The following is an 11,944-nucleotide window of genomic DNA, read 5'->3' as shown; positions in this document are numbered from 1 at the left end:
TTTAAAAAGTCATTATTATGATTTAAACGTTTTCATCTTTATTTTTTTTCTTACTGGCAGAAATATAAGTTTGTTGCAGTCCTTTATTCTGAAAGGTAAAGTTTGTCACGTGAGCTGCAGTCATGAAATTTAGAGTTATTATTTTGATACGGCTTTTCTAACCAGGATTCAGCTTCCGGTGTTGTGTCGGAATCTGTTTCCCAGTCGGTTTGTGTTCACCTGAACAACCTTTCTGAGCTCAGCAGGACGTCTTCTGAAAGGCTGAAGCTCAACCTGACTTTACCTGCCCGGCGCACTTTACCTGCCCGGCTCACCAAAACCAACCTGACGCCTGAGCACAGCGCCGTGGAGACATAAGTCGAGCAGTGAACATATTTTGCCACAACACCTACTGGTCCGTGTGTTTTGCGCATGCGTGGCATCACTTGTAAAGGAAGCTGTCCGGCGCCCCTCTCAGCCTGGCTGTCTGACCCACTCTGAATGAGAACGCACTGATTTCGACTCCAAAATGATGAAATTTGTCCCTAAACTGCTGCTGGTGCTGCTGTTAGCCTTCCCGGCGACCCTCCTCATCAGAGGTATGTCTGTGAAATGGCTGCTCGCCGTGTCGGACCGCGTTTAATGAGCTACGAAGCTCTAACATGCTACTGTTAGCTGAGCAGCTAACTAGCTGCTGTGGAAAAGGGGAAGGCCGTTCTCCATTTGACATGTGCTAGCTGGTGGAAGTAACTGGATATAAAAACAGCTCTTCACCCTCTTTGTGCCTCTCTGAAGGATTTCTCTGTAGCGTGTCTCGGTCTGGATGTTTTATATTCAGCAGTTGTGAGTCACAGTTTGCTGCATGTGTGCAGTTTATCCGCCTGCTTACACTGACGTGTCCTTACTCTCTGCCTGCTAGCTAGCTGTTAGCGGGGAAGCTAGGTGGCTCACTGACGTGCTATCTGTCGCTCAGCAGCTTCTTGGAAAGTCAAACTATTTTCAATGAGGTGTCAACTCTTAAATATCAATGTATGATATCGACAGTAATCAATACACGCTCGTAAAAACTGCGTTAATTTGGCTAATGCTTCATAGTTTTATGCTAGCTAACATAGCTAACAGCTGACGGCTCAGGGACAGCAGTCAGTCTCAGTGGATATTGTTTTAAATCACCACTAACTTCATATAAGGTCAATGTAACAGCCATGTAATTTTAGTGTGAATGAACATGTTTTAATAAATAATTTAATGTAAATAAATAGTTACTGAGGAGAGGAGTCGTGTGGCTGTAGAGCAGATCTGATAATCTGTCATGTTGCCTCTGATAGTGTCCCTGACGAGTTAATCTGAGCCTAATCTTGAGCTTCATATTAGAAAAGTTGAGATTTAAAGTAACAGCCAGAGGAAGCAGTTCAAGTTTACATTAAAACTCATATTAGAGATACAAGTGAGTCTGGGAGGAGGAATAAACAACATATATCTGAGCTAAATGTGTATAAAATGATGCCCAAGGCTTTTATGTTGTATTTGTTGATGTCAGTGTGCAGCAGGAGTAGACAATATGGATGAAACTCTCCATCGTAGCATATATATTATTACATATATAGATGCAAAAGGTATGACAATCCAATAGGAATTTGCAAAAAGGCCCAAATAATGAAGAATTAGTCAGAGACAGTGTTTCATAAAGTTTGTAAAGTTTCTCCTAATTCAACAACTCACTAAATTGAGCAATTTGTAAATGGAGTCTGGTGACTTCTCCAAGAAGTAGCCTATATTGGTTACCATCTGGTGTATTGTAAAATGTGACATGTTTAGATCAATAACATGTTTCTTCTTTCATAAATTGAGTGTAAATGGTGAAATCAGTGTAAACAGTGTGTTCAAACAGCTGCTAAATGTTGGCAGGTAAGACTTTAGCACTTTAGACACAGAAGCAGACAGGCTGGTACAGCCATGCTGCCACAAACTGACACTTTTTACAAGGAAACACACAACTTACTGTTTTCATTTAATGCTGAATTTACAAGAAGGGGACAATGATTCAGAATCTGTCAGAGACAGAGTTTCACTACTTTACAAAATTTGTTTTAACTCAACAACTCTTAAAATCGCTACATTTGTTAAGGGAGTCTGGTGATGGTGTAGATAGAGACAGTGTGTTCACAAACATTGGCAGGTTAACAGAGCACAACATGTCATTTACATTTCAGTGAAGCACATAGAAGTCAGACTGTGTGATCCATTCTGCCTGTTGTGGCTTCTTCTTGTCTCATTGCTCAGATCTGATGTTTGATTTTGTCATCCGATCAAATATATATTCAGTTTTACTGGAGGTGTTTCCAATATTTAGTCAACCTTCCTCATTATAGCTGGAAGGAATATGAAATGTTCAACCTTCATGAAGGTAGATGGCTCTATAGCAGGGCTGCAGGCCGGATTTGATAATGTATGAGGAGGTGAGTGACTCTTAAAGGCTACAGTCAGTGTCCGTGTCATGTCTTTGTTTCTGTGATGTCAGTCACAGCTCTCATAGACTCCACAGAAGATGATTACATTTCATCGTCTTCGTTTCTCAGGTGTTTTGTGGGTGGAAAAGCTCGTAACAGACTGATTACAGAGCTCTCCTCCGAAAAACAGTTTCAAAGGAGTATTTCCCAAAAAAGTCTCTCTCACTGCGAAATGTCTAATCATAAAAACAATCAAACAAATTTTAATAAAGATGTTCTTAACATGTTTCTCGTTTCCCACCAATCAGGGCCGGAGGTGAGCGCCCAGGATCTGACTGAGGATGAGGAGGCTGAGGCCGTGGATGAAGATGTGGTGGACGATGTGACGGCAGAGGACGAAGACGACGAGGCCGAAGTGGAAGATGACGAGAATGCGGAGCTGGTGAGTGACGTGAGTAAAAACCCCAGCATTACAAATATCACTGATCAATACGACTGTACACTGTTACACTTTGTCTTTCAACTGATTATTGATAACTTGTTTCTCTGCAGTTTAATCAAACATGTGAGTTACGAGTTAACATTTGCTCATCCAGCCCGTCTGATAAGAAGATTTCCTCCTTTTTTTTATGAAATATATTTGTTTTTTCAACTGTCGGAACAAAACAAGACATTTTAAGACATCTTCAACTCATGAAATAGTTTTAAAGGTGCACTCTGTATTTTTGGGGGAGAAATGTTAATCATGTTTATATGTGGCGGACCCTGCCACCTTTCTAGCTTCAGTCTTCTGGGATCTTATTTCCCTTTGAGGTCAGCTTGTTTATTCACTTATGAAAAAAATACATATTTCTGAGTTTGTATTACCTCATCAGGTGAATTTCTTCTCCAAAACTACGTAGTGCCCCTTTAATGGGTGTTTGTTTCCGCCCTTTTGTGATATTTTGTAATATTCTCAACACATCAACAATAATGTGAGCGATCTTCTGCTCTTGCTTTAATTTTATTATTCAGGTCTTGCTTGTAAAGTTGCATCACAGCTTTTTACTTGACTTTTTCTGAAGTATATTTACATCAACTGAATGAATATAATGTGAATAAGGAGGAACCTGATGAGTGTTGGTTACACCATCCTCAGATGAAACTCATGAAGAAGTTAATCATGTTTCTCTGTGTGTGTGCGCAGACGGAAGAAAAAGAAGATGAAGAAGAAGAAGCGTTGGTTGGCGAGGTGAAGGCTTCCCCCAACGCTGACACCACCATCCTGTTCGTCAAAGGAGAAGGTGACTCTGCCCTCTGTGACAGTTCGGCTCTGATTTGTGGGTCGATGGAAGAGATTTTATTTTAGACACAGCGCTGTTGTGAACCCACAATGTTGTTTCTGTCCAGACTTCCCCGCCAACAACATCGTCAAGTTCCTGCTCGGCTTCACCAACAAGGGATCGGAGAACTTCGTGGTGGAGTCTCTGGACGCCTCCTTCCGTTACCCACAGGTACAAAAACACACTTTTCTGTTTTAGCAGAGCCGCTTTGACTTCTCAGGGCCGATAACGAACCAGCGAAGCATCTCTGTGCAGCTCTTTCTGACTTGGTTCTGTTGGTCCCTGACAGGATTACCAGTTCTACATCCAGAACTTCACGGCTCTCCAGCTCGGCACCGTGGTTCCCTCCGGCAGACAGGCCACCTTCGAGTACTCCTTCATCCCCGCAGAGCCGATGGGAGGGCGGCCATTCGGACTCGTCATCAACCTCAACTACAAGGACGGCAACGTAAGTAGAGGGGCGGAGAAGTTTCTGCTTCGTATGTATTTAAATCTGAACATTAAAATTCTGCGTCAAAATGCTGTTTTCTTAAACTCTTCTGAAACCTTTTTACTGCCACATCCTTATAATCACTCACCCGTATTCAGAATCGACGTATCGTGCAAGTTAAATATTACAAAATAACAATATCCAGTCCTTGTTTTCAACCTAATGTCCTAGTTGCCTTTTTGATTGTTTCTGTTAAACTCATCAGATTCTGGACTTTGATCACAGACGTTACTTGGTTCTTAGTCGCTCCAAGAGTCTTAAATTTGGTCCAGTCTGCAGATAGTTTTTTCAAACGTACGTGTTGAGTTCAGTTTGGTGAACTCTGCCCTCCTAATCACGGCTTTGACAGATTAAAGAAGAGAGAACAACCGTTATCTCTATTTTCCTTATCTCACCTCTATCCTCAAATATTCACCTGCTTTTTCTTCGCGCTCGTCTTTTCTTCCTTTTCCCTCTTCGGTTGCTTTCTCCTTTCTCTTGACCTCGCCTCCACATTTCTCTCCCCCTCTGTAGGGAAACATCTTCCAGGATGCCGTGTTCAACCAGACGGTCACCATCACCGAGAGAGAGGATGGCCTGGACGGAGAGACGTAAGTGTATTTAACATTTCCCCACTGCTCTGTGCGATACACTGGTTTGTGCTCCTTCTTGAATCTTCATTTGTTCCTCGTCTCTTCCAGGATCTTCATGTACGTCTTCCTGTCGGGCCTCGGGCTGCTGGTCGTCGTCGGCCTTCACCAGCTGCTGGAGTCCAGAAAGGTACAGACGAATTAAGATACTCATCAGTTCAGCTCTCAAAATCATGGTGGAAAATAATCCAGCCACGTTTGTCAAAATCATTTTAAGCTGACACTCGGCGACAGTGAGAGGTGATAGAAAGCTTGTTCGAACTACAACTAAGATGGCGGAGACGAGTGGTTTACAGAAGGGTAGAATAGTGTTGAAATCTGCTTAAAATGACTTTATAACAACATGTAAAGATGGAGGAAGCAGGAGCAACATTGAATGTACATCCTGTGTGTGTGTGCAGAGGAGGCGTCCAGCTCCAAAGGTGGAAATGGGAACTTCAAGCCACAACGACGTCGACCTGAGCTGGATCCCTCAGGAAACACTCAACCAGATCAGTACGTACGCGTCACATCAAACATCTCGGGAACTTTTTCTGCACCTTCAGTTCTTATAAAACCCAGACGAGAAGCTGCGCTGCGTTATGTTACGCAGCTCTCAGCTGCCGTCTGTTTCTGATCGCTATGAAAATAACGTTTAAAGCTGCTTTAAAGAGTCCAAATTAAATTGAAACGTGAAAAATCTTTTAGCTGGAAGGCTCAACAATGTGAAGAAGTCTGCCACAAAAAGATATTGATTGACTTCAGGTGTCTGTTAAATGGACGCATGATATCGTCTCTTATCGGTCACAGTCAGATCCAGAAGAAGCTTCCACCACTTTGTTTTCTTTGTCTTTAAATAACTGTAAAGAGTTATTTATTGATTAAATGCAGTCGAGTTTATTCAAAACTCCACTAACATACGACATGTCTGAACAACAAGAACATTTAACAAGAGTTTAAAGTTCGTCTCAATTATATCAGTCAAGAGACAAAAGATTTTAATCAGCTTTTTTATTTGAATCTGCTCATAACTCAACAAATTACATTTTATATTTATACATTTAAATAAAAAGAAAGGTGACCGGAAAATTAAAGCAATAAATCAGTATATTAACTTTCTACAAGGAACTTTAAACATGCTATGAAACTTGTCTGATGACGAAGATGATGAAACGAGACCATCGACTGGCTTTTTATTTACAGTTGTTGAACGTTTTCTTTACACCCGGGTCAGATTCTGACTCATCTGTGTCGGATATGAGCAAAGTTAGTAATATAAAGTACATTTAAATATATTTAAAAATAATACATTGTAATTGTGTGACAGAGTTTGAGCAGTTTCCTGGACAACATTTCTCAGAATGATGAAACGAACTCGTCCGTCCTGACGGTCGATGTTCGGTCCAAACTCTGTCGCGTGTCTCGATGTTTGTTTCCTCTCAGAATCAGCTGATGTGTTCGTGCAGGTGTCTCTGTTCTCTTCCTGCTTCACCTGTTTCTGAATCGACTTCAGCCTTCGCCGTGCATGACGATCACTCACTCTTCTCTTTTTCTCTCTCTGCCTTCCTCGCTGTCATGTTTTCCTGCGTCTTCAGTGCAGAGTCGCAGAGGTGAGGTCTGCTTTATGTCGTGTGTTTGTGTGTGTGTGACTCTTGAAGTTGATTATTGCATCTGACCTCTGTCTCCTTTATCTTTAATTAATCTGTTTAAATCTATTACACTGTTTCAACATTTAAGCAAAACAGAATTTATTTATTCATGTTTTTTAAAATAAGTTATTCGGGGTCATGAGACTTGAAATCTGTCTGCAAACATTCAGTATTTTGACTTGAATATAAAATATGTTTTTTCAGTTTAAGAGAAGCAATCTGAGCTTTTCTTCATTAAATTACCACAAAATTAAAAAACACCAAATATTCAGTTTAACTCTGGTGATTTCTCTTCTTTAGCCTGATCTCCTCTCAGGACTGTTTGCATGTCTGTCCTCTCTGGTTCACCTGGTTTCTCTCTAATGGCCGCTCACATCAGACAGCGTCTCAGTGAAATCGTCTGCATGTGATTGTCGAGCTTCAGAGAGAGTGTTGCACTCAAAAGACTAAAGATTTAAAAAGATACCCACCTGATTTGTCAAACTCTGATGAATGAATTCTCAAATATCGGCCAGGCCCAGTTTATTGTTCAAAGCTGATATTAGTGCGCAGTTATTGTTTCAAAGTCCTTTTTTTGTTGTTGTTTTGTTGCCGTTAAATTGTGAACCGATCAGCCACAACATTAGAGCCACTGACAGGTGAAATGTCAGGTCGTCTTGTTGCAGTGCAATGTTCTGGAAAATGTTTGGTTCCTGGAGTGTGTGCATGTGGATACCTCGTCAATCAATTGATCAATCGATCTTTATTTGTATCGCGCCAATTCACAACAGAAGCCGTCTCATGACACTTTCCAAATGTAGGAGGTCTAGACTATACTCTTTATTTAATTTATTTACAGAGACATTTCAAGCAAGACGGCGAGTTCTAACAGGCAGAAACCTTGTTGTACTTGGTCTGCAGCGATGTTCGGCTGCCGCGGCCCGAGGTTTCTCAACAGAACAGTGCATCTTAACGAGACAAACGGTGTTGTTCACTTGGAGCGTCAGTGGTTTTAATGTGTCGGCTGATCGGTGCACAACTGAACCTAACCTAGAAAATAATGTCTGGATATTTGAGAAGTGTTTGTCCTCGAGTCAGACTGTGTGTCTCTTCCTCCAGACAAAGCATCTCCCAAAAGATCTCCTCGCAAGAGAAGCCAGAAACGCTCGGCCGGCTCAGACGAGTGACGGGCGCCTGACACCACGGCGACAGAACTTGACCCGCCCGTCTACAGAGGAGGAGGAGGAGGAGGAAGAGGAGGAGGAGGAGGAGGAGGAGGAGGAGGAGGAGGAGGGCTGTGAGCGCCACGCCGAGCGCATTCTGCTCTCTACTGATGAACTTTAACCAGTGCCAAGCACAGCGATGGCTGGCTCTCTACTTTCAGCTTATAAACTGTTGAACACACACACACACACACACACACACACACACACACACACACACACACACACACACACACACACACACACACAGGCTGTTCTGATCACAGTTTGGCGACGCTGTCGCAGGAGGCAGAGAAGTGAAACGGGTGTGTTGGGTTTAAAAGGCACGTGAGGATATTTTTCTATCGCGGTTGTTGGTTTTCTTTCAGATTGTGTTTGTTTGTTGAAGATAACTGCTGATCTGATCATTGTGAGTCAGTTTTTCTTGTTTATTACCTCCCACTCTGGTGTAGGGCTGCAACAGGTTGGTTAATCAATTAGTGGACAGGCAAAAATCAAGTCCGTAGTTAATTAAGAAGATTGCCCAAAAATCACTGATGTATTGGTCTTCAATGAGCTGAACATCTTTTGGCGTCTGAACTGTTGTTGAGAGCAAATAATCACTCTGATGACGTCATTTTGGGCTCCTGGAAAATGAATCTTTAGCTGCAGCCCTACCCTGGTGTGTCATGGAGCCACGATAACAAAGGCAGTTGTTGTTTGGATTTTTTTTCAGTGTAGTTTTGGGGTTGTAGTTGTTGAGCGTTGTCGAGCTCTGACGCTGCTGTCCGGCTTTACCTTCACTCATTTCGCTGCACAGATCGTGAACATAGTCTGATCCCGCCGTCACAGATTCACACTGCTGACTTCACACTCCTCAACAAGTCTGCAGCTAATGATTGTTATTTTCATGATTGATAATCTGACAAGTGTTTTCCAGAGTAATGGATTAGTTGTTTTGCTCTATAAAATGTGTGAAAATGTCGCTGAGTGTTTCGTCCACAACCCAAAGATGTTCAGTTGACTGTCACAGAAAAAAACAGGAAATATTCACATTTCAGAGTTGGGACCTGATGGATGTTCATCTTCGGCCAAACCAGTGTGTCAAAAACAAGAAGTTAATCATGGAGGGAGCTTGCAGGAGCATAAACACAAATGCTGTGTGTAGTGTTTTGTGCTGTGCTGCTTTCAGACATCATTTGCACGATAACTTTGGCATTTGTGAGTGAAATTTTGTAAAAACGTGTTTATTGAGCTTAAAGGAACAGTTCACCTAAAAATGTAAATTCAGTCATCATCTCCTGCCTCCATGTTGAAGGAAAGTCTCGTAGTCTACAGAACATTTCTGGAGCTTCACAGTAAAACAGCGTTGCAGAATTCTGCTAAACATCTGAAGCAGCTGGGGATTTGTTTTAAAAGACTGTTAACACCCTTTAAGTTGAAATCTTCACTGTAGTCGACTGCTTATCAAGGGTGTAAATAACATCTTCTCAGATCGGTTTGTGATCTGGCTTCTGCAGACTTGGATTACAGCAGACAAGCTGTTTGGAGATTTGATGTTTTCTAGTTGTTTTTCTGTTTTAAATCAAGTCTCCAGCTGCTTCAGTTGTTTAGCAGAACGCTGCAACTCTGTTTTGCTGTGAAGCTCCAGAAATGTTTTGTGGACTACGAAACTTAACCTGACTTTATATCAGCATGGAGGGATGAGATGATGAGTGAACTTTGATTTTTGGGTGAACTGTTCCTTTACAAAAAAAAAGGGATACATTTTCACGAGACCACTGATGTTGTGCAACACCATTTCAATGCATCTTTATTTAACAACCTGGGAATGACACTCGATTTGTCTTTTAAAAGAACAATGATAATCGAGTGATCATTGAAGTCAAAAGGATTAAAAACACTGTGTCTGACTATTTGTTGGGGGGTTTTCGTCATCCGTGATAGTAAATTTAATCTCTTTGGGTTTAGGACGGACAAACAATTACTTTAAAGGTGTTAATTAGGATTGAATGGTCCTGTGGATACACTTACAGACATCATAATCAGATCTGTGGACCGGAAATAAGTGACAAGTCAGCTGAGCGATGTCCGATACGAACCTGCCCTTTAACCCCGGTGCTCACAGGTTCTGGGGACTGAGGGCCGTCACCATCTGGACACTCCCTCAAGTGTCGTCCAACAGGCCGGCTCATCATGAAAAAGCTCAACGGTCTGATTCCTCTCCTGAGAGCAGCAAGAACTGAAAGAGACCGATCTCCAAACCCTCAACGTGTGCCTGTTTTCTACTTTTCTGCTTGTACATTTGTTTACGTCAAGCTTCTCTCCTCACGCAGCTTTTTCAAAAATCAGAAATGATTTACCAGAAGGTGAATTTGGGTCTACGTTTTCTATTTTTTTGTCTGTAGATTGTAAAAATGTTGAACTGGCTGAAGCACTGGTGTAAATACTGGCTGAAGGATGATGACCTGAGAGCAAAATTGCCGAGCTAATTTATTTGAGTGACAGATTAACGGGGGGTTTATGCACTGTTTTTTAATTTACCACTAGAGGGCGACACTGACTCACTCTGCAGGTCTTCGAGTTCCCAAACTGCAGATTTGTGTCATTTAAATGTTTCTGTGAGAAACTGAGCTCAGAGTTTGGATGTGAGCTGCTGCTGCTGCATGTTGGTGTTCTTGAATCGACTGCAGACGATCCAACAAACAGCAGAACAGGAAACACTTGATCCAAACGTTAACACACAGCAGCTGGTTGGTGTCACAGAACTGAGCTGATGTTTAGGTTTTTGTTTTTTTCTAAACTGATGGGGCTGTCATTCATCGGTAGAAGCTTCTACTTTTATTTGCTTTTAATTGTGCAGGAAATAAAACTTTGATGATTTGCTGTAGACCTGCTGTTTTTGTCTTTTCTTCAAAAATAAATATTTACAATGCTCGTTTCACTGAGACTTGATGGTACAGGTAGGAATGTTAAACTTCTGACAAAAAGGAAAATTCTGAGAAAAAACTCAAATAAAAAAAAAAAATGAAAATTCTATGAAAAAAAGTGATTTTCTACCAGAAGTTTAAAATTCTGAAAGAAGTGAGAATTCTCAATTTGTCTTTACATTTATTTTACTTGACAAATACAAAACTACAAAGTTCTGAGGGGCAAAAAAAGCCAAAATTCTATAAAAAACTGACGATTCTTAAAAGTGAAAAGTCAAATTCTGAAAAATGTAATAATTCTGAAAAAGCAAAGATTCTATGAAAAAAAGTGAAAATTATGGTAGAAACAATCAAATTCTGGAAAGACAAAATTCTGGAAAAAACAATTTTCTAGAAGGTGCAAAAATTCTCAAAAAAAAAAAAAATCTGTCAAAAGGTAAAAAAAATTGTGAAAAATTCAAATTCTGAAAAAAGTTTAAATTCTGGTAGGAAAAGTCAAATTCTGAAAAAGGTAATAATTGTGAGAAAAAAAGTCAAATTCTAAAATAAAATTCTGAAAAAAAAGTCAAATCCTGAGTAAGGTAGAAACAGAGAAAAAAAAGTTAAATTAAAAATATATTTTTTTATATTTTTCCTTCTCATGTGTGAAACATATATAGGAAATGTATATATACAGAGGAAAAACATATAGAAGAAATATAATTCATATTTTTTCCCTAAAAATTCAGACATTTTTGTGTGAAACCGGTACTGAGTGGGGAAACAATCTAATAGGAGGAAAAACATCTTCTAGAAGTTAAATGATTCAGATTTTTTTCTTGAAAAAATTGGCAAAAAAGATTGGAGATTGGAGCTACCAGGGAACGAGTTTCAACACTTAGAGGAACAGCAACTCTATGGAGCCTACTCCCCTTTTCCTAAAAAAAGTGTGTCCTTTTTTAAAGTGTGTGCTTTTAAGTGCATACTTTTAAGTGTGTACTTTTTTAAAGTATGCAAAAGTGTGTACTTTTTTAAAGTGTGTACTTTTTCCTCTAAAAAACTCCAAAAACAATTGCACCAGGGAACGAGTTGCACCAGGGAACACTTAGAGGAACAGCAAAGTCTAATTTTCTTTTGTTATAGATTTCCTTTTCATGTGTGAAACTGGTACTGAGTGGGGAAACAATCTAATAGGAAGAAAACATCTAGAAGTTTTTTTCCTAAAAATTCAGATTTTTTTTCTAAAACTTCTGACTTTTTTTTTCCAAGGAGGAAAAAAAATCTGGAACAATTTTCACATTTGTTTTTATAGATTTCCTTTTCATGTGTGAAACTGGTACTGAGTGGGGAAACAAT

The 11,944-nt window shown here is 40.4% G+C and overlaps 1 protein-coding gene across 4 annotated transcripts; it reads left to right on the top strand.

Moving 5' to 3' along the window:
• The first annotated feature begins 268 nt into the window (after window positions 1-268).
• ssr1 (signal sequence receptor, alpha) lies at window positions 269-10,569 on the top strand. 4 transcript variants are annotated; one of them, XM_084340093.1, is made up of 10 exons: window positions 269-578; window positions 2,738-2,871; window positions 3,616-3,712; window positions 3,819-3,922; window positions 4,041-4,199; window positions 4,755-4,831; window positions 4,922-5,000; window positions 5,272-5,365; window positions 6,445-6,459; window positions 7,597-10,569. In XM_084340093.1, exons 1-10 carry the CDS (start codon window positions 509-511, stop codon window positions 7,662-7,664), a joined length of 897 nt encoding a protein of 298 aa, XP_084196219.1. In that variant the 5' UTR covers window positions 269-508; the 3' UTR covers window positions 7,665-10,569. The 4 variants fall into 4 exon arrangements, with proteins under 4 accessions (XP_084196219.1, XP_084196221.1, XP_084196218.1 ...); XM_084340092.1 differs by having other exon boundaries at window positions 278-578; window positions 2,738-2,880; XM_084340095.1 differs by lacking the exon at window positions 6,445-6,459 and having other exon boundaries at window positions 275-578.
• Window positions 10,570-11,944: the final 1,375 nt, after the last annotated feature.

This window comes from Pagrus pagrus (genome assembly GCF_965226575.1).
Source record: "Pagrus pagrus genome assembly, chromosome: 20".
In the NCBI taxonomy this organism is placed as follows: domain Eukaryota; kingdom Metazoa; phylum Chordata; class Actinopteri; order Spariformes; family Sparidae; genus Pagrus; species Pagrus pagrus.
This window is presented reverse-complemented; position numbering and strand designations above follow the sequence as displayed.

Bases quoted from the DNA above. Each gene is read 5' to 3' on its own strand.
- ssr1 (XM_084340092.1), top strand. From the start codon at position 509: ATGATGAAATTTGTCCCTAAACTGCTGCTGGTGCTGCTGTTAGCCTTC. The intron at 579-2,737 runs GTATGTCTGTGA...CCCACCAATCAG, and splicing joins GGCGACCCTCCTCATCAGAG to GGCCGGAGGTGAGCGCCCAG. The intron at 4,832-4,921 runs GTAAGTGTATTT...CGTCTCTTCCAG, and splicing joins GATGGCCTGGACGGAGAGAC to GATCTTCATGTACGTCTTCC.